This window comes from Bactrocera tryoni, chromosome 5 (genome assembly GCF_016617805.1).
Source record: "Bactrocera tryoni isolate S06 chromosome 5, CSIRO_BtryS06_freeze2, whole genome shotgun sequence".
Lineage (NCBI taxonomy): Eukaryota > Metazoa > Arthropoda > Insecta > Diptera > Tephritidae > Bactrocera > Bactrocera tryoni.
Genome location: NC_052503.1, coordinates 2,306,332 through 2,329,294, shown reverse-complemented (window position 1 = coordinate 2,329,294; position 22,963 = coordinate 2,306,332). Strand labels below are relative to the sequence as shown.

Genomic DNA, 22,963 nt, shown 5'->3' with positions numbered 1-22,963 from the left:
TTTGGAGTCCACACCATACTCTTCAATATTAAAAGTATATGCTTACCTCTCGACATAAAGTATTCCAAACGAGGTATGTGATAGCCAACACGTAATATTTTCTTAAATATATGAGTAAACAACTCTGGCAGCTCACTTATGTATGGAAAACCAAAAAATTTGCCTTCATTTTTCATCACGAACTCGCAAGTTGCATCTAGTTCAGGTTGATTCTGCGAAACAAAAGCTTACATAAAATAATACAATTTTTCTCAACAAATAATTACTTACCAATTCGAATGAAATACTAGGACGTCTGTAAAATGGGCTGGCGTCGTCTTCCTCATCGTATTTATAGATCGGTGTAGTGTCGTCACGATCATCGGTTCGATCATCAAAATGCGCACCGACCACGGAGAAAATCAATGTCATCAGTGGCCGACGTTGGAGCTTCTTATCGTACATTTGATAGCGTTCGATGTCGTTGCCTTCCTGAAAGATTTCAAAATGGTAGTACAACTAGGCCTTAAAAACAACAAAACACTCACCTCATATCTCGTTAGGTTGGTGTAGAGCACAGAAATGCTGCGCGTTATCAGGCCCTCCAAGTGATGCGACATGAGCGCATGCACGCAGTTAAACAGCACGGCAGCGCGTCCACCGTATCGCTGATTCATTGGTACCAGATCCTTCCAGGTACGACGCATAACATCCACCAAGTCGGCACAGCGTGGCAACCAGTCATTCAACAGCAACTACATTGTTGTGATGTTTTTATTTTTAATTTCATTACTAGGTAGTCGATTTTATACTCACATCGCGTATAACCTCACAACTCTCGTCGACAAAACTTATCATTTCATCGGCTGTCATGGGTTGATCGCGCAAGAAAATCTTCGAAACATCGATGATAACCAGATCGTTGTATCTATGGACATAATATTGTGTACGGGAATGAAATGTAAATTATGCACTACTGACAAACAAACGCAGAGCTCTAGTCAGTTAAGAAATTTCGAAAATAGATGAGCTAAGGAATTGGTTTTTATATTTATGGATTAAATCGATTGAGGCATCAGTACAAGAGAACAAGAAAAAACGTTAACTTCGGTTGCACCGAAGGTAATATAAATATATATAAATAATAAACCCTTCACTGGTGCATTTCTTTTAGTAACTATGTGTCCAGTTTAAAGGGAAGCTATATGCTTTAGTATTTCGATCTGAACAAATTTTTCGGAGGTTATATTATTACCTTAAGCAGTAATCCATGTTAAATTTCGTGAAGATACCTCGTCAAATGCGAAAGTTTTCCATACAAACCCTTGATTCCGATCGTTCGGTTTGTATGGCAGCTATATACTATAGTGAGCCGATCTGAACAATTTCTTCGAAGATTACATTGTTGCCTTAGAAAATAATCTATACCAAATTTCGTGAATATATCTTGTCAAATGCGAAAGTTTTTCCTACCAGCACTAGATTCCGATCGTTCAGTTTGTATGGCAACTATATGCTATAGTAATCCAATCTGAACAATTTCTTCGGATAATACATTATTATCCTAGAAAATAACCTGTGCCAACTTTTGTGATGATACATTGTCCAATGTGTTATGTTATAGTGGTCCGATATCGGCTGTTCCGACAAATGAGCAGCTTCTTGAAGAGAATGTGACGTTTACAAAATTTCAGAACGATATCTTATAAACTGAGGGACTAGTTCGTATATATGCAGACAGACGGACGGACGGACATGGCTAAATCGACTCAGCTCAACATACTGATCATTTATATATATATTATATACTTTATAGGGTCTCCGATGCTTCCTTCTGGGTGTTACAAACTTCGTGACAAACTTAATATACCCTGATCAGGGTATAAAAATAATGCGGTGTCACATTTGTGAATCTTTGAAAAAATTGTCAACATTAGCGTAACTCAATTTTTGTGCGAAATCACCGCTTTATAGCCTCAGATGTTCGATGAAAATAACAGACCAAAAAAGGAGTTATTTTCAAGTTTAGTGAAAATATCCTAAATATAAAATTTTTTTGTTCAGGGTTGAGATGCCAACTTTTTTATCTATCTCTATATCATCTTTACAGGAGTTCTGCTTTGCTAGTAATACTTTCGTTTCGAGTACATTTTCCCCAGACTTTTATTTAAGTATAGTTGCTAATCATACTCACAACTGATGCCACAGCTGGTTGAGAGCCCTTATAATGGGATGTGTTACCATTAAAAGTTGGTCTAGACGATTACGTGCTAACTGTACATTCACTTTATATGGCACTGGACCACGTATGATTAACCGCGGAAAATCCGGTGGCTCCATTTCCAACTGCAGACGTTTGCGTTCCAAAGGCGATCTATAAAACAACAAACGCAAAAAAGTAAGAACCGAATTAAAATAAAGCCACTAATAAAGAAAGAAAGCAACGAGTGGGTGAATTAGTGGTTGATTAACCAGTGGCTGGTGGCTAGTGGCATTTAGCAAGCGAAAAGGTCAAACACTAAAACTTTACACATTTGGCCAAGCAAGCTAAGTAACTCTTCGGTCTTCGGCCATTTGGCATAAGTCCCAATTTCGTCACTGAGCTTAATTATTGTTATATACCAAGTGTAAGAGCTTGTGATGCCGACTACATATACAAGAACATTACATTACATAGACTGCTATCTTTCCATATGGCTGCTGGTGCTTACGTGTGGACGCAATCTAATGAACTACTTTATAACTAATTTCGTTTATCAGTTGCTTACATGCACTTCGGCGTGCTAAAGACTCCCCTTCGATTCACTTACTTGAGCAGATAGCGCAGAAAGTTACGCTTCACGTAATACCGAAAATCCTCCTGCAGATCTATGATGCACGATATAATTAAGACGGCGACAGTGGCATTAATTTGACGCTCGCCATTGAAGAGATAATCCAGCAGTATGACCTCCGGATAAATTTCTGGCCAAAGTTTCTGCGCATAAAAGCAAATAGAAACGAGTATTGTCATTGGATTTTATTAGAATTGATGGGTGGGAGTGGAAAGGATATACTTTAGAAAAATGTAGGAGATTTTGAACATACTATGTTGTATTTATTATGAGTATATTATAACAGTGCTAGATATGCATTTAGAGTCGACTGAATGGGACTTGAGAAAATATATTTCTTTGGAATTTTTTTCTCTGTCTTTAAGTTTGTTTGAAATTATCTTAAGATTTTTTGAAATATTTGTTTTTTTATCTTTTTCTCTATCTTATATTCGTTAAACTTATTTTTGAAAAATTCTGAATTTTTTTTAATTTTTGTTTTTTAAATAACTCTATGATGTTTTTTTAATTTTTTGAATATTTCTTAAGATGTTTTTAATTTGTTTTTGAATATTTTTTAAGATTTTTTGGAATTTTATTTTTTGAATTTTGAACTTTAAAGTCAGTTTTATAAATTTTCATTATCTGTATCGCAAATAAACAAAACCTGAATGGTAACCAACTTTTTCAATTCAATTCTCTTTTTTTCGTTTTCAACAGTTTTTTGTCTGTTTTGGTTTTCGTTGTTCACTTATTTTAATTTTAATATCGGATTCAATTAACTCTAGATACTCGTGTACAAAACACAACACACACACATTGTTAAGTAACTATTATCTACTAACGCACCTCTTGCCGTAAGATATACTTATGAATTTCCTGTAAAAATGTTTTGCGCGGATCGATTTTTGTCCAAACTTTCTTAATCAAGTGCGAGGGAAATGTTTCCAGACTCAAAGTGCTGATCTGAAAGAAAAATAACAAGTCAATGGAGAAGTGAAAGGAAGGAAGTGTAGAAAAAGTTTGATTATGTAAGAGTTACAAAGTTTCAAAAATGTTAAACGAGTTGCTAAATAATGTATAATGGCGGCGAATGGATGAAGATTAATTTGAGGACTATTGTTGTTAGTAAGTTAAAAACAAAATAATGTCAATTTGAAAAATATAAATACAAGTTATTTTATAAAATTTTTGCATAACTCCCACCGCCATGACATACTTTAAGGCTATAATGCTGTATAAAATAACAGTAAATATTGCAGGTTCACATTGCCATGATATGTAGCACTGCTAACAAAGCATAATTTACATACCAACTTAAGGGGTTATATTCACTCCCGAGTCAGAAAAAACGCGTATTTCTGTGAATTTTGCTGGAGAAGACACACTATTTAATAAAAAAGAAAAAAATATGCATTTACAAAATTTCATGTTCTTTAATAGTCGGGGATTAATTTTGAAACATTTTGGATTATCTTGATCTTGCAGTCGATCTGCCGTAGGACCTCCGAAACAAGGTGTTTGGCTTCGAGGAAGTTTTTTCTGCTTTAAGTTATCACAAATCCTTTTTTGGTTCTGCATTTATTATTAAAGATGAAAAAAGTAATGATCGAAGGACTCCCCAAAGATTTAATTTGCGACAAAATGCAGCCATCCCAAAAAATGTACATATCAGATTGGCTTCAGAATCGAATTTATTATCAAATATCTTGTGCCTTTGATCACCACCTAATATATACCGAAATCTGCGAAGATCGTGTAAAAATGTCCAGCTGTTTCGGAACGTTTTTCTCATTGACTTTGAAAACATCGTTTTGAAGAAAAAGCGTTTAAACTTTTTAGGGTCTATTACACTAAGTTAAAAATTTTCCACAAACGCGCCCATATCTCCGAAGCCATTTACCGGATCAACTTCAAATTTTCTGATGATATTCTCAAATATATGCATATTCGATACATATTATATATATTGTTGTGAATTTTCACAAGTGGACCTAGTCCTTAAATGCTCAAGGTGTCCTCACAGACCTCTGAAAGATGTACTTTTAATTCGAATATGTCTCTATGTGCATAGGTCTCAATTATTTTATGTTCTCGCAGTTTTACAGCAGCAAAATACATAACGTGATTAACTTAATTTGCCATATGCACACACCTATACGCATACATGACGTTATTGCGTTTTTGCATTACGGTTATGCCCACTTCTAGCGAGGCTTGAAAAAACTTGTTGCCTACTTTTGAGCGTCATAATTGCGAAATGCGGTTGAAATTGTGTTAATTACAGTTACATTCACACATACATATGCGCACAAACACTTAGAAAATGATGCGTGAGTGAAATTTGAATTTTACTTAAAGCTTAAACCCACAAATAAGCACTCGTATATAGAGGTGTATGTATAAATAAGGCATATAATATACTGGCGTGTGAAGTTAATTTATTTTATATTAGCTTTTAAAGTTTTTTACGATGCAACAAACCAAAAACGGACAATCAACTGCTCTATCCACTTCATTTAATTCCGAGCCACCAGGCTGCTGAGGCGATGATGCGTGCAAAGTGGTTTTATCATTTAATCTTTTATGATTTTTTATGCTTTTTTCGTTGCCCATTTACTTATTAAAAAGCAAATACGCATTATATATATATATATATATATATAATTATATACATATGTGTATATATAAAAAAATATTATTTTATTAAAATTAATTCGCTTCTTAATTTTATGGTGTCCAATTAAACTCCCCTGCTATTTGAAGTTTATTGTTGAAATGTGCGCCACTTTGGTGTTGGCAAACGAATTACGCAGTGAAAATAAAGCATTTTATTAAAGCGGTTTATTTGCTGTTCTGAAAATGATTTGTTGCTGTTTTTGTGGCGCATTTTCATTTGTGATAAATGATGTGTGTGCATGCTGAAATACGTATTTAAGTAAGTGTGTATGTATGTATTTAGGTATGGATGTGTCCATAATCAAGGTGTTTCGAAAACAAAAATAAAAAAATATATATTTTTTAAGGTTATGTACGTGTATCAGCATTATTATTTGATAAATTATGAAACTTTGTTGTTGCAGCTTTTTTCTTATTCATACACATTTCTCCTTCCTTCCTCTTGCCTTAGATTATCAAATGCTGCACTTTACTAATTAACAATATGACAGAGCAAAATTTTTGTTCAGCACGCTGGTGGTGCACAGCTCACCGTAGCGTTACGCAACAATGTCTGTATGTAAATGTATCGGTATATACATTAGAACGAGTCGATTTTTTTCAATAAAGTAGCATATGCGGGAAATGTTGTACGGATCATTGTAAACAACTTTGCCTAAAAGACTTGGAGTTAGCAATTATTGAGGCGAAGTTTAAAAAATCTGAATAATCGGTTGTATGGAAGATATGTGTTATAGTTGTCGGCTTTTGCCGATTCCGATTCCAATAGAAAAAGCATCTAAGCATTAAATTTTATTTCATAAAACTTCGCCTTACAAATCGTCAGATTGAAACTGCGTTTGGGTCTATGGGTCTAGATAAAGGTATTCAGAATGATTCGTAAACCATTTCCGCGGTTTTTTCACTTTTTAAGTTAACTGTAAATCGACCCGCTCTAATATTCGTACATTCAGCTTGCTACTATAGCTCCTACTTACATAAGTATGTACAAGTAAAAATATTCTTTTTGTATACTAATTGTAAATATATGTGCGTGCCTTCGGTCGGTGAAGTGTAATTGCAGGTGCAAATGGCCTTCAGCAGTCACGCAAGAGCAACTGTTACATGCTTTCTTTTTAGTTGGGAAATCCAACAAGAAACTATCAGTTACAAACATACTTATATAAAGAATTTAAAGTTTTGTAAAAGCCAAGTCATGCACTGCAATTTTCAAAGTCTCGTTATTAACGGAATATGCTTGAAATATCGATTTATTTCTCAGCTTAAACTTGCAACATTGGCTCTCTTACTCTTTGGGTAATCGAAAATCGGTGTTCTGCATCATACGGAAAGTGTGAGAGACATAATATAAGTAGATTAACATTAATTAAAGATTTTTGGCCCAAAAATGCTTATACTTCAATCTTAATAAACGAAAAATACCGCTTTGGAAGAGCTTAAAATAAGACAATCATATAGAGGTCTAGGTTTCATACTTAGTATACAACACAGATATCGGTGGCTTCTACTATTAAGACATGGTCCATTCTCTAAAGAAGATATATGACCATAGATAAGAGAGATAAATCCACCAATCATTGCTCACCTAAGACATTATATTTACACCGGGCGTTGAGGGCTTTCTGACCACAGCAGTGTCTTCTAAGAAAAAGTAGCTGCCGTAACGGCCGCAGTAGATATACTTCTTCGTATTGAAGCGACCTTCGGGGTAATAAGATATTAGATGTATTGAGCATACTGACTGTACACTCAAGACTTGTAAAGGCAAGTTAAGTCATCTTTTCTCTCGCATCGAGTTATTATATGATGCTGTTTAGGTGCCTGGCCAAAGCTGTATTTTAAGAAACTATAATCCTGATAAGCTTATTGAGACAGGTATATCAGTTTAACTAGATGCACAATGAGAAGGGATAGGATCTCTCTAGGTTGCTTGTGGTTCACTACTGGATTGTTAAGCCTAACACTAGCTCAACTTCTAGTACCTGTGCAATCGCATGGTTCTTCTGGCCCGGGGCAAACTTATAAAGTTTAATGAAATATTTTCTCCCTGCAAAGGTCATCTTTTAATGGTTGTTTGAGCTCGATCTTTTTGGACATGTCCGAATTGGATTCATAGGGTAAGATTGAAAAGTTTACTGAATGCCAGCTACATTAGCTGTTTGGAGGAAGAAGAAATATACTCATTTCAACACTTCCTCCACCCCATCTTTACAGGCTAAAACAACCCGGGTCTCATACATTCAGACATCCGAGTAAAACAGCGGAAATCGGAATAAAGCACTTAAGCAGATTTGTGATAAAATCAAGGCGCTTTGCTGATATCCAACTACAGGATGTTTTTATTGGACTCGCAAAAACCTAACTTTACAAAACTGTCTAAACAATCACTCGCCTTTTTGAGAGATCAGTCAGTTAACTTAACCTAACCTAACAATAAACAAGTAAGGAAGGGCTAAGTTCGGGTGTCACCGAACATTTTATACTCTCGCATGATAAAGTGATAATCGAGATTTCATTATACGTCATTTACATATTTTTCAAATACCGTATTTTTGTAAAGTTTTATTCCGCTATCATCATTGGTTCTTAATGTTTATACTCGTATTATACAGAAAAGGCATCAGATGGAATTCAAAATAGCGTTATATTGGAAGAAGGCGTGGTTGTGAACCGATTTCACCCATATTTCGTACATGTCATCAGGGTGTTAAGAAAATATTATATACCGAATTTCATTGAAATCGGTCTAGCAGTTCTTGAGATATGGTTTTTGGTCCATAAGTGGGCGAGGCCACGCCCATTTTCAATTAAAAAAAAAGAAGCCTGGGTGCAGCTTCCTTCTGCAATTTCTTCCGTAAAATTTAGTGTTTCTGACGTTTTTTGTTAGTCGGTTAACGCACTTTTAGTGATTTTCAACATAACCTTTGTATGCGAGGTGGGCGTGGTTATTATCCGATTTCTTCCAATTTTGAACTGTATATGGAAATGCCTGAAGAAAACGACTCTATAGAGTTTGGTTGACATAGCTATAGTAGTTTCCGAGATATGTACCAAAAAACTTAGTAGGGGCGGGGCCACGCCCACTTTTCCAAAAAAATTATGTCCAAATATGCCCCTCCCTAATGCAATCCTTTGTGCCAAATTTCACTTTAATATCTTTATTTATGGCTTAGTTATGACACTTTATAGGTTTTCGGTTTCCGCCATTTTGTGGGCGTGGCAGTAGGCCGATTTTGCCCATCTTCGAACTTAACCTTCTTATGGAGCCAAGGAATACGTGTACCAAGTTTCATCATGATATCTCAATTTTTACTCAAGTTACAGCTTGCACGGACGGACGGACAGACGGACGGACAGACGGACGGACAGATGGACGGACGGACAGACAGACATCCGGATTTCGACTCTACTCGTCACCCTGATCACTTTGGTATATATAACCCTATATCTGACTCTTTTAGTTTTAGGACTTACAAACAACCGTTATGTGAACAAAACTATAATACTCTCCTTAGCAACTTTGTTGCGAGAGTATAAAAAGTAATAATAAGGATAAAGGTTGAAATATATTGAATTTAATACCTTTAGTCACCAAGAGGGAACGCCCTCAAGATACGTTTACAAAATATATCGGAAATTGGTTTCTATTTGTGTAAGATTTTTTCCGCTAAATATGATCTGCGTAGTCTCTGTCACAGGTAAAGGTCCCAATACGCAACGAAAACATATCGGAAATATGCTTATAATAGAAAAACCCAGTATTACCACATTTACGGAATATAAAAATAGCTCGTTTCCTAACTAGAACAAGTCCCTTTTACTGTTGTGGCTAGAGAGTAATATCATTCTGGGAATACCTAGCCGTATTTGTAATGTCTTTCAACTACTTCTAAGTCACTCGAGAAGCGCAATAATTTTTTGAAAGCCTTAACTTACTTATCAATAAATATTGTATACATACGTACACTTTTCATTAGATATTTATAGCGCGTTTCGATTTTCAGTGTAAACTTTTGCTCAGCCTCCTTTAATTTGGTCTCATAGCGTGCCAGTATGACCGCCTTTTGTACCTCCGGATCGACCGGTTGCAGGCCTTCGATGTACTTGAATCTCCTGCGAATAATGATGATAATCATTACATAATCATATAAATAAATATTTTCAACTAGTGGCACTCAATTAGATGTGCCCACGTCCGGTGAATGAAGAATATGTGCACGCGGGCATACAAATTCTTGTTAATTTATTTTAATGAGCCCTGACGTGTCTTACATCGCGGCATTACATAACAGTTGCCACTGGGCCGTGGGCTACATATGCAAAGGCAGGCACCATATTAATTAAGAGCCACACGGAGGTAATGTTGCACATGCACCCTCGTGGAGATGAGCATATTTTACGTCCACACACACACACAATCAGAGAGGGAGCTTGCAAGCAAATACTTGGCGGGATGCAACATGGCCGCGGGCTTCAGCTGCAATACTACAAATTATGCATGGCGCTTGCAATATGCCGTTTTATACAAAATTGTTTTTGTTTGTTAGTTTTGCCGCACACAAATGTTTTGCGGCGTTTTTATGTTTGCTTTGTTGGTCTTCACTTACTCGCGCTCGTAGCGTTTCATGCACTTCATGTAGTCCTCGAAGGTGGGGAAGTCAGAGGGTCGCAGCATCGCATCGTGGCGGTTGCAGGGATTCTTCTTTTGCTATTCAGGCGGAGACAGTGAGCAGGAAAGAAATAAAATTAGTTGATATTAATATGTGTCTGTATGTGCTTAGTTATGAACAAAAATTAAGAGAACAATACTTTTACAACAACGGCGACGAGAGGTGAGGCAATGCGTGACAGTGTTTGCAACTTCTTTCAACCTTTGTCTGTTCGCTCTTAACTTTCTTAGAGTTCAGTTATATTATTATAATATTTTTGTTATTCTACTTCCTTTATAGTTTGTTGTTTGCATGCCAAACGACTTATAACTTCAGCACTTTCGAAGCTGCTACCTATACCGCTTTGTTCTCAGCATACTTTTTCAAATATTTGCACTTACACCTCCGGAGTCCACCCACCTTTTTTACTAAACGCTTCGTCTTCTTTTCCATGCAGGCATCGCCCGCTCCTCGCTCCACTGCGCTGGACATTTGCTGTGATGCCGCTACCGACTTGCTTTTTGTTGTTGTTGCTGTTGCTTTTGCTGTTGTCGAACCATCACCCTCGGCCTGGCGTTTTAAGTTCTCTCTGGCACGTCGCAATGTTGGCTCTATTAATTTGTCTATAACTTTACCCATGCGTATTAGCTCGTTCCGGCATTCTGCAAGGCGTGCCACATGCAACACAAATTTATACATTCACACACGCACACATGTATACATAAATATAGATAAAGAGTAGAAAAAAATTAACGAACATCAACAGAAGCGTTGGCGTTGCTATGCTTGTAGCTGCAGCAGCTGGGAAACTTTCGCATGAAAAATGCAAAAGTATAAAAGTGTCTAAGTAGCTTGAGAGCGCAAGTAAATAAAAGAATGCTGCTAAAGCGTCTTTAGCGAAAAGCGTACATATTTTTAAGAATATATATGTATGTACATGTATAGTATATGTACATTACAGCATTGCTTGGTAGTCAGTTTCGGTTGTTTGGGAATTTTGTTGCATACCTTCAGGCGTGCGCAGCGCATAATGATCGCCAGGTGTGAATTTGGGCGCTCTGCGGGGCCGTCGCAGTGCCTCAACGCGCAGATCTCGCGCCGTTTGTGTATGTAAGCCGCCTGCAGTATGTGAAAGAACAAATTTGTTACAGTATTTGTTGTTGTTTATTGCTGTAGGATCTCTTGCCTATAACATCGAAGGGACTGCCGTGCATTTTGCGCAATTCATTCGTGTACAGTTGGCTCTTGGTGCGCATATCCGGATAGAAGATGCGTACGCGCCGTGCGCAATAAATTTGCAGAAGCTCGCTGGTAACGCGATAAACCATCTCTTCGCTGGGTTCCACTGCAGAAGAGCCAAATACACAATAGGTTGTTTATGTAAAAAGTATTACTATTTTTGTTTTATACAAAAAAAACTAATGAAAATATTAAGTAGTTCTAAGGTATTTATATTTTTTGCATCTAGAAGAGAAATTTTTTTAAGTTCTGTAAAGAAATAAATGATAATTCCTATAGCGCTCAAACAGGGATTTTAATTACACGTAATTGTGAAATATGCTTAAGTAATAAATTTAAAACGGAAAATTAAAAACAGTCTTTTTTTTGGTACGGTACATCATGAGCAATCAATTTCAACCATGCATTGATCGAAAACGATCAAAAGACACTACAAAGTAATTTTGTTGCACCACAGTGCACCTGAACACAAAGCAAAATCGGTTCAGGATACAATCAAAGTACTTGGGTGGAAGATGTTACCACACCCGCCAGACTTGGTCTCTTTCCATTACTATTTGTTTTCATCATTGAGACAAGCATTGGCTGCGCAAATTGAGTGTCTGATTCGTTTACTTCAAAGACCAACATTTCTGTCCTCATGGTATCCACAAATTTCCAGAAAGGTGCTAATGTGTAAAAAGCAGTAGTCAATACTTTAAATAATTTTGTTTTAATTTCCCATTCAAAATTGTTAGTATCGGTGCACCGGCATATAGACAAACGGACAGACGAATGGAGTTGGCTAAATCGACTTTGTTCGTCATATATGTATATAGTATACTTTATTTGGTCTCTGAGGTTTAGTTGGCTCTAACCCTCAAATCTTAGAGCTGTCGGATCATTGGTTTGAGAATTATATTATTTGGAATGAAGCAACTTTATTTAGTTAGCAAAAAATGGATCAAAAGGAATTTAGTGTGTAAATAAAGCATTGCTTTTTGGGCGGGGGGAAGATACGGCTAAGACAAAATTTTAATTGAATAACATAGTGGTTTACTGGCGCTCTAAAGAAGCTCTTGCCGACATTAATGAAGTTCCCAAAATAATTTTGGATTTGCGTCGATATGTGACGATGAACGAAACATGGCTCCATCATTTTACCCCGAAGTCCAATCGATAGTCATCCAAATGGATTGCACACGATGCACCTGCTACAAAGCGCAATAGGCGGCTGGCAAGGTTGTGGCGTATGTATTTTGGGATGCGCATGGAATAACCTTGAAAAAAACAACTACTACATAGGGTTAGTGGACCGTTTGAAGGACGAAAAACGGCCGCAAAAGTATTCTCACTGGGAAGAAATTGTTGAATGGAGAGGTAATCGCTGAAACTGAGGCCTATTTTGAGTCAAAAGACAAATCGCACTAGAAAAATTGGATCGAAAAGTTGCAGGGTCGCTATGATTTGCGTACAACCCTTGTTGAATAAAAAAAGAATTTTTCAAAATACATCTGTTTTACTATGGTGCGCCGGGGACTTTTCAATTGACCTGCTATATACCATATACAGGGTATAAAAATTCTCTTTGCTCTCAAATTATGAACAACACCTAACATAATAGTTGTCTCTCGTTTTTATTTTTTTTGGAATTTCGAGTTATTAATATTATTGTTTAGTTTATACTCAATAGTTAAGAGCAAATTTTTTTTGTTTTTAAATTTGATGACAGGCACGTTATGTGAATACTATTTTTAAGTTTTGTTAATTCAAACTTTTATAAAAAGTTTATTCAATTGATTTAAATAAAATAGTGTTTTTTTTTAAACGAAAACAAGTTTTTGGTACTTTTTAAAATTTAGCGTGAAAATCTGGCAACTATAGTATTATACATATATTTAACAACACAACTATGTAGTGAAATATATTGCATACTTTTAGGATCACCTCACAACAGTTTGAAGGCGTTTCCAAATAATTTACAAAGTTATACTACTTGTATTACATAAAGCAAATTTATAACTAATAAATAAATTATAATTAATTACTGACACGAATTAAAATTTTAAAGTCATTTATAACATTTAATTTGCGCATAAGAAATCTAAGTGTAAGCAAAATAGTCGTATGAATGTTCAATTACATCTCTGTACCATGTATATATGTATGAAACAGTACGTTACGATACTTGTTTATAATTTTCTCCTCTTGTGGCAATAAAACAGAAGAGCACTTGAATCCAAAATATGGGTGAATTATTAATTTATATGTTTCTATGCGCTAAGGAATTAAACGGCAGGTAGCTTAAGTGTTTCTATTTATTTAACGATTTTTATAAATTTGTATTGCCTGGTGTTTCGAGTACCCAGTAGACTTGAAAGCCTCTGGTGATTTTTTGTGAGTACATTTTATATTAATTTATATTAAAAAGTCCGACTTACTATTTTCCCAGCACTTCGTAATCCATGGAAATTGGTCGCAGGCTGTAAAAAATTAATTACGAAAATTAAAATAAAATATAACATTATATCGTATGATTTACTACAAAATAAAGTAAATTTTGAATTAAAATTTTCAGATTTCTGGTTCTTGCTCTTTTGCTATGATCTGTTGAACGGCCTTGAATTAAAACACATTTTGTTGTAAAATAAACCAGAATTTCGATCATAACAGCAATGTCTGTTTTTCTTCACTTCTCTCACTTCTTCGTAAACTATACGCAATTAAATTTAATTTTACCAAATTATTTGCACTTCGACCTCTTTCTGCCAGGAGGTTGCCGCATAATATGCACCACAAACGCAGTTTCAAATGCTCTGAAGTATACGAGTAGTACGACATATTCGTACATAGTTAATTATGCAAAATAGAACATTATTCACAAGCTACGTGGGGTCCACAAGTAGTTGGCAAGTGTGACTGCTCTTTAGTGTACACCAAAAGGCATTAAAGTTGAAGTGACTTAAAACATAGTATACAAATACACATACGCACATATACTAAAAGAGTTTTATATAAGTGTGTAAGTTCACGTTGGGGTATTTAAAATCATGCGTGATAAGCAGTCACTAGCACACATGTACCACCACTGTGACAATGCCAATGAGGACCGAAATTTCAACTTTTTGTTGGGTTCCGCTTTTTAGTTTTTTTGCAAGCAATGAGTGCTTGTACCTCTGTCCATGTAGAGCTGTAAGCCAAACTAAATCGTCCCGTCGGCCTATGACGGGCAGTGGCTGGCAATACGGTGTTGGTACTGTAAATAGAATCGACAGTTGCTTATTTAGGAATCCGGTGTTTTTTCCACTTCAATTCGAAGTCAGTTCTTAGGCTGGGGGAATTCCCCTTTTAGTCGCCTGCTTCCACCCAATACCACGGATTTTCCAGATCTTCTAGAAATGAAATTAGATTTGGTCCACAATATAGCCTTTCCTTCCCACAGAATAGTGTGAAGAGAACAGGGACACAGAGAAAACAATTTATACGGATTGGTCTAAATTAGATAGAATGGTGGTGGTGGTGGTGTCTTTTCAAGAAAATTAAATACCAGAATCGCCTTCCGTCTATCAGACACCTGAAGTATCTTCCAAGCGGAGATCAAAACAATTGCAGAAAGCCGCCGTCTTTGGCAGAGTGTGCTCATAACAAGGAAAACAGGGTAATTATATACTTCTTCCTTCTTGTAGATAAATAATAAATGCCGACTACTAAAATTCAAAAGGATTGACACAAGAACTCTAATAGGAGTGCTAACAGGTCCCTGTCTTATTTACAGGTATGCTATTAGACTGAGAACACCATACAATGACTATTGTATAAGCCGTTAGGAAATAGAAGAATAGGAGACTATGCAACATTTTCTATGGGATTGCAAAGCTTTGTGTATTAAATGAATCGCAATTACCGGAAAACTAATCAGGAACCACATTCCTTTTGTGTTCATAACTGCATTGCGAACGCCTCTGACTTATTTCCATTGATAGTTGAACTTCCATTAAAAGTCGTTTCCACCTAAATGACCATCACTGTACAAGTTTAAGGCGAGAGAAAAAAAGAAACGGAGTATGTGAGAATTCCCAGAGGCCATTTCGGGCATACTTTGGACATACCAAACAGTGCGGGCTGCTGATGCCGAATCCAATATCATCAGTAGTAGGCCTCGGCGGACATCATTATGGCCTTTGGCAAGTTGAAATAACATTTTTATGTAAATGCCGTTATCGATTTGCATACGCAAGTAGTGTAGTGAAAGTAATAGGCGCTTCATTGCATTAATACACTGCCAACTGTATGTATATACATACGTATGTGCATGTACTGCGTTGAGTATTCACGCACACAGAAAGAAAAAGCCCATACCCATAAGCGGCTTTCGATACACTCGCAAGTATTTAGTGCCATTTCCAATGCTTTGACCGCATAAATAATTTAAAAGCAAATGTACCAAAGAGACGCTGGAGAGTAGGCCACAAAATTGAAAGCGAAAAATGTGCGTTGCCTTTTTATAGACACCACAATGGCAGTAAATAGAAATTTTATGACCCTTGAATTCTACAGACATTTTTTGCTGCATATATACTTACATGTATTTATGTACTATTACTATGCGCACTTGTATAAGTGTTTGTATACTAAAATATGTGGGTGTACGTGTAGCGTTGTTGTAGTTTGTATTATTGCCACAAACTTATAATTTTAATGTTCTCAATTCCAATGAGATACACTCGCAGTGACATTCAATGTTTTAACGGAAATATTTATGAGTTTGGCATATTGGATACCATTTATAAAATATAAATTTTTAATGGCAAAATATATAGTAGAAATTAAATGTGCACTTTTGTAATGCATTTGCAAGTAGTTTGCAATACTCCAATTTCCAATAAAAACAAGAAAAGTCGTTAAGTTCAGCTGCACACAAGGCAAAAAACCATTTCCTTTAGCATAAGAAACTTTCATTTTGAGCCCGGCCGACTTTAGTGAAGATAGTTTGTCGAATAAATATACATATTTTATATAACAAAAATTTTATTCAACCTGTTTGTATGCAACTATATCCTATAATGGTCCTAACTGTATATCGGCGGTTGCGACAAATAAGCATCTTCTTAGGGAAAAATAACAGTAAAATTCGGGTTGATATCTCTAAAACTGAAGGATTACTTCGCGAATATACTGACCATTAGTCATTTATTTACATATGTACATTTATATGTTCTTTATAGGTCTCCGATGTTTCCTTTTGGGCCTTAAAAACTTCCCCACTTTTATTGCTGACTTAATGTGAATATAATTTGCAACCAGGTGGCAAAACTCATAACAACATTCCGGAAGAAGTCTTTGTTAAACTTATTCAATTTTCTTATCAATCCATAATGAAGGGTGCTTAATTTAAGCCGCATGGTTTTCACGAATTTCAGTCGAAAGCCCCAATTATCGACCACCTTTTGCAGTAATTAGGGTCGTATATCAGCAATAACACGCCGAATATTCTATTCCAAGGAGTAAATCGTTTTGGGCTTAACTGTGTAGACAAGTGGCTTCACAAAGTCTCACAAAAAATAGTTGAGCTGATTTTTTATATTAATATTCATTCAATCGAAATTCAGCTACATCGCTGCATAAAAAAAATAGCAAACCAAACTGCGTATGAATCAAGTGACAGCTGTCAAAGAGACCCAATCCGAAAAAAGTATTGTCTCATTGGAAACCACACGTCTAAAACGTCTCTCGTTACTTCCATTAAGTCATAATTGAATCTGTTTTATCGAAATTAATTTTTAAACAAGTGGCAACCCTTTCTTTAAAATATTCTAAATTGCAAGATTTCTTTTAGCTCTTTTTTTCAATACCCATACTGTTATAATTATATTGCTTTATCAAATTTATTGAATGAAATTGAAAATATTTTTATATACAAGTGATAACGCTTTTCAAAAACACGTTTAAATTTAAGAAAGCTGACATCTTTTTTAAATTTAAACAGGTAAATTTAACACAATATAAATTTCCAAACAGGTGGCAACCTTCAAACTATATTTTTGAAGTCTTATGCATAATTATTTAATATTTAAATCTGCTCAATTTGGTAACGCTTTCCATACGCGTGACATAATTTCATTTCAGTCGAATAACTTTTCTACTTTAAATTTTACTTCAGAGCTTGAGAGCCAACGAAACTACATGTCGTTTTGTGTTAAATATGCCACTCACCAATAGTGAAATGGTTAATTTGAACATATGTAGGCACTCACCTCGATTATTGAATGAATATTTATGATCCTTTTTGTCCTTCAACATTTCGAATTTCTGCGGCATTACAATGTCCTCCAACTTCAGATCCTGATGACTGTCATCATCGTATTCTTCATACTCCCATTTGACATGGTCCATTTGATAGATGTGAAAGTCCAATTCCTTATTGCAGCGCCCCACAATTTGGTCGACCTGCATGTGAGCTAAAGAAGAAGAAAGAGATAAATGCATTTAATCACAAGAACTTTGTAAGTTTACCAATCTTTTCCTCGATGTACGCCTTCGCTGGATCAAGTGGCAACTCGTCGAACTTGTACTTGAATGTGTAGAACGGACAGTCGACGATGTTACGACGTGCCGGTGTCGGCGGGTCGCTGCGTCGTGTGCGCGTCTCACAGCTTTTCATGTTTGTAATGCGCTTTGGCCTGCGCGGCTGCACGCAGTAGGGCCTAGCCTCCGGCTGTACGGACTTCTTCATGGCCACGCACTACGGCAACTTTCGACTAAATTCCTCTTTACTCCTCCTTTTCTGCTACTGCGAGCAGTTGCACACAATTATACAATGACCGATGCGATGTTCCTCTTCCTTTTATAAAAATATGTTTCTTTTTTGTTGTAAAATTGTATTTTTCACGGATTTGTAGTTAACTCGACAATCGTTGCCGTTGTTTTCGTTACCTCGCCGGGTAGCGCTGCAGATTTTTGCAGCTGTAAATATATTTGATATAATATTTGTCTTTGTGAAGAGGCAAATAAAATATTTTTCAATATTTTTCCGTCATCGCGTTTGACTGTAACAGCCTCAGCGTCAGGGAGTAAAATGAAATCGAGTTAAATAAATGGAATGACGTTGAAATGTGAAGGGCGCACTGACAAAGAGTCCAGAAAAATACGGGGAATTGAAAATATTTGAAAAGCATAAGCCTTGCCAGGTGATTTTGTTTATAAACAACAAGCGCAAAGGTAATATTCGGCTGCCAGGCAACGCATGTGGTCGCCGAGTGTTGAGGCGTTTGAGCGGTACAGTATGGTACAGGCGGTCGCTGCTCGTTGGTTGGCTGTTAGGTGTTGTTGTTTGCGTTGCCATGCGGCGACGTGCGCTGCAGCGAGCCAAAGTGGCATGTCCACTGCGAATACACAGTCGGCCGGGCTTTGTTGATTGCCGCGCCGTAGCATATTTACAAATAATATTTCATATTTCATCAGTCCGATTGTTGATTTTGTTTACAAAAGTTTAATCAGCGCAACATGTTCCCAAAGGAATGAAGAATTTTTAAGTTTTACTAGAAATCATAGTGAATAAATACGCTTACGCTCATATTTTCAATGTGACGAAAAGTTTTGCGTAAACATGAGCACTAAAATAATTGTCAGAAACCAACCAACCTTACGTAATGCAATCAGAGAAGATTAGTCTTCTCAAATTCTAACGTTCAATATCAAATTAAATTTGGTCTAGAAAATATTGCATATCGCTATACTTACAGGGTTTGTCCGGAAAATAATAGAACTGAGTTGATTTACAAAAAATGAACTAATCGTTACAATTCTTTAAAAACTTTCAAAATAGGCTCCTTCTGCGTCGAAGCAGCGCTGCCAGCGCGATTTCCAAGCATTGAAGACGTCATGGAAGGCATTTTCCGGAATAGCCTTGAGAGGTGAGACGTTAGACCAATGGTTTTATAAATAATTTAACCTAGAATACATACATATACATACGTTGAGTTGACGATTTGGTTTTTAATATTCAGTAATCGTTGATGTGATCTGTACGAGAGAGGATTGGATTCAGTCCGATAGTTGTCTTTCAGACCGATTTTGAAATCATTTGTTTTTCGTGTTTTTAATTCTCACGTCTTTAAATTCGTTCTTTTCTATCACTCTTAATCACTTCTTTGCAAAAGGTAGGATATTTGTATACTTCTCCGTTATTTTCTTCAAAGCTTTAGTTATGGATCCATTAGACAGGAGAAAGAGACTTTGGTATAATTAAATTTGATAATTTCGGGGCATTTTTCTTATGTCAAACTTCGAGTAAACTCCACAAAAAACTATTGCGTTTTCTTACCTTTTTACATCTCTACCCTTTTTCACATATGTGTAAAGACGTTTTATGTTAACCAAAAGCTACATGTTTTATCAAACTCAGAAAGCTTTTTACAGAGTGAATTAAGTATAATTATATCCTGATCAGGCAGTAATAAATGTATTCTGAAAGAAACGTCGCAAAACCTATAAAATATATACCATACATAAGTGATACGAGCTAATTTGATTAAGCTACATCCGTATGTCTGTCTGCATATACGTGAAAAAGTCCGTCTGTTTCTGTGGTATCAATCTGAAATATTTCTCATCTTCTTTCATTTGTAAAACTTCCAAAATCGAAACACTTTATTAAATTGCTTCTTTACAAACAGACCGATCAAAATCAAGTCCTTGTATGAAAAACTTCTTTGTATGCCGAGATATCTTCACGAAATTCAGCACAGGTTATTGCCTAAGACAACTCTATAATTTTCGAGCACATTATTCGGAACGGTTTGTTATAGCATATAACTGCCATATGAATTGACCGATCAATATTCAGTTCTACTCTGTAAATTTTAATAATTGGGAAGCGTATTACAGTTTTGAAGCACTTCGGTTTCTTGTTTTGTAACACAAAAATGTTGAACTTAAAGTTTCCAGTTCTCAATAGAACTCCACTGGATTTCATATATACTACGATTTGGTCTCTGTCGAAGAAGTTTTAAAAAACTTATTCTTAAAGTAAGACTTACAGCGAATAATGCCCGCCTAACAACTGACTGCTTTGGAGCATACGTGGAAAAGCTCTTTCCAAATGATGCTTCTACGCAAAGTTTAAATAACGTAAGCTTTGCTGAAAACAAATCCATTTCAGACTAAAAACCTAACGTTGTGTTCGAAATTTAAACAAACAATCTTAAACTAAGATTCTTTAAATTGTGTATTTAAAATTCAAAATACTTTCTTTCTTTCTTTAAAAACACCTTCAGATAATAGCATTTATTTTTTAAATCTCCCCCAAGTATGCTAATGCATTCGCAAAGAAAAGCATCTAATTTCCTGCTTCACTGCTGCCAAGTGCGGACGTCTGCCGGGCGAAATGTTTACACTCATAAAATCTCCACTTTTATTAGCTGCTCAATAAACTAAGTCTAAAACACTCCATTCAAGAGCCGCGCCACTCACACCACACCGCATAATACATAAAATGTTATTTGGACACAGCATATAGCGGGAAATTTATTAATTTTCAACAGCGCAACGCAGCGGAACAGAGCCGCTCAAATGTGTGGCACATTAAAATCTCCTCAAAAATGAATAAAAATGCGATTCGGTTGTGCCAAATTATGGCTGAACGCACCGCCCAATACAAAAATGTATGTATGTTGGTGCCTACTCTTGCTGCTATACTATATGTACATACATACATATACGAAGCGGACGCAGTGGTTGCCACACCTCGGCAGTTTGGCAGCTCCTTTGGCATCGCGATAAATAACAATAAAAGTCAACAAATTAAGCGCAAACAAATTATGGGGAAGTAAGAGCACCGAAAACAATAACAAAGGTGGTGAAGCGATGGTGGGGGATGGCTGAAAATTAATATAGTATGTGTTTATATTATAAAGCGACAACAGTAAGTAGTAAGGAGTGCTTGCAGCGAGGGCATGTGGAATATTTGGTCATCGCTAGGAAAAAGGTTATTTTGTCGAAATCCCTATTTGGTAGAAAGGGAAAGGGTCATTAGAACCTGTTGCTTTAACCTTTAATATAGATGGAGCAATGAGATAGTGACCACGTAAAATTCCTGCAAGATATAACCTCAAAAGTCATTTTCCATTGAACCTATCATTTACATTCGCAAAGAAACGTCTGTAGTTTAATTTATTTTTATTTGAAAATCATATAAAAAAGAAATAAATTCATAGTAGATTGAAAAGAAAGACAAAATAATAAACATTACCAATAACAACAAACGATATATTGTAGATAATGGATGGATCTATAACTTTTGTATACAAACTATTTTTACATAACCTCAAAATGTATGTGAAAAATTCATAAAACCATTTTTGGGGTTTTATTTTTATTTTTGTATTGTAGAAAAATTGTCAGAAATTTATCAGATAATCTCATTATTCACACCAAAAATGGAGAAGAAGCTGGGTATTGAATATATTGACAATTGTCCGTTTACATCTACAAGTTCCTTGGACGAATTTCCTCACTCCTTCGTGGTGTACGCGACATTTTCGTTGTCCAATTGATCTCAAGTCCTACGTACTCGCTAACTGCATATTCGATGTTTTCCTAGAATACATTAAATAATATTCACAGATGATAGTGGAGAGGAACCCTTTCCGAAACTGTTCACTTTTTCTACTCCAATGAAGGAGTCTCCAAAACATGAGTTTTAAAGTAAAGCGCGTGAATTTCAATGAACCCATGATATCTTCAATAGCTTCAACACAATACATCCCTGAATTTCATAACGATATCTTATTCGATTTGGATATATCTTTTATTGGAATATAGATATTATTGGTGATATGCTGATAAGCTTTCAGTGTGACCTTGTTCCTTCTAATATTTTAAAGTCGTATAGTCAGGTTTGCGATTAAAAAACACTTATAGAAAGAGTAAACTCTGACTTCGGTCGATAGACATCTAAGTGACCTTTGAGGACCCGACACTCGAACATTTACAACACGATGTAAACTTCCAGCCTGTTAGCCACGATATTCAAAACTACACCTCGGCACTTGTGCGTCGGCACCGCGCCGTTATTCTATGACAAGGCGACGATAAGCAAACAACGCGAAATATGCAACACCTAGTCCGGTGGCAAGTACGCGGTGTAAGCAATAAGAATGGCGAGGAAAAGGCGAAAAAGTGGAACGATTAATCGTCGTTGCAAATTGTTGGCACGTTTTCAATTGACAACTGCCGCCTGCTGCATGCTTGCTTTATGCCGTTAGCCGCTAACTGCATACCATTTGCCATTTGTTGTACTAAGCCGCTGACTACCACGTACGTGTGCTCGACAAACAGCCGCCTAATTTAGAGCTTTGCCATGCCACAACAAACGCACACACAGCCATGTACGTATCTATGAATGTGTGTGTGACTGTGAGGCTAGAAAATTGTGTGAAACTTAGAGCGTGCACACCTTGCTTTCGGTGGTGGCAAGTAAATCACTTGGCGCTCGTTGGCTGCTGGTGCTGATGTGACCCTGTTGCATGCAACACCCTTAATTCGTAATGCCCGTAATGCCGGTGTCGCTTGGGTTAAGTTGCGTACATGGCCTTTACTGCTTTTGTAGTTGTATTACAAATACAA

General features: G+C 36.2%; 1 protein-coding gene across 1 annotated transcript in view; it reads right to left on the bottom strand.

Annotated features, from left to right (window-relative positions):
• LOC120777998 (dynein heavy chain 3, axonemal) overlaps positions 1 to 18,180 on the bottom strand; it is a 109,863-nt gene extending 91,683 nt beyond the window's left edge. Inside the window, exons 1-15 of the mRNA XM_040109655.1 lie at positions 17,852 to 18,180; positions 17,593 to 17,796; positions 13,780 to 13,821; positions 11,307 to 11,465; positions 11,129 to 11,239; positions 10,541 to 10,782; positions 10,079 to 10,179; positions 9,437 to 9,584; positions 3,642 to 3,758; positions 2,790 to 2,956; positions 2,174 to 2,353; positions 796 to 907; positions 528 to 734; positions 271 to 471; positions 47 to 212 (exon numbers count right to left, since the gene is read on the bottom strand). Of these exons, the coding sequence (XP_039965589.1) occupies positions 47 to 212; positions 271 to 471; positions 528 to 734; positions 796 to 907; positions 2,174 to 2,353; positions 2,790 to 2,956; positions 3,642 to 3,758; positions 9,437 to 9,584; positions 10,079 to 10,179; positions 10,541 to 10,782; positions 11,129 to 11,239; positions 11,307 to 11,465; positions 13,780 to 13,821; positions 17,593 to 17,796; positions 17,852 to 18,071 (2,377 nt within the window). The 5' untranslated portion in view covers positions 18,072 to 18,180. The remainder of the gene's footprint in view (positions 1 to 46; positions 213 to 270; positions 472 to 527; positions 735 to 795; positions 908 to 2,173; positions 2,354 to 2,789; positions 2,957 to 3,641; positions 3,759 to 9,436; positions 9,585 to 10,078; positions 10,180 to 10,540; positions 10,783 to 11,128; positions 11,240 to 11,306; positions 11,466 to 13,779; positions 13,822 to 17,592; positions 17,797 to 17,851) is intronic.
• Positions 18,181 to 22,963: the final 4,783 nt, after the last annotated feature.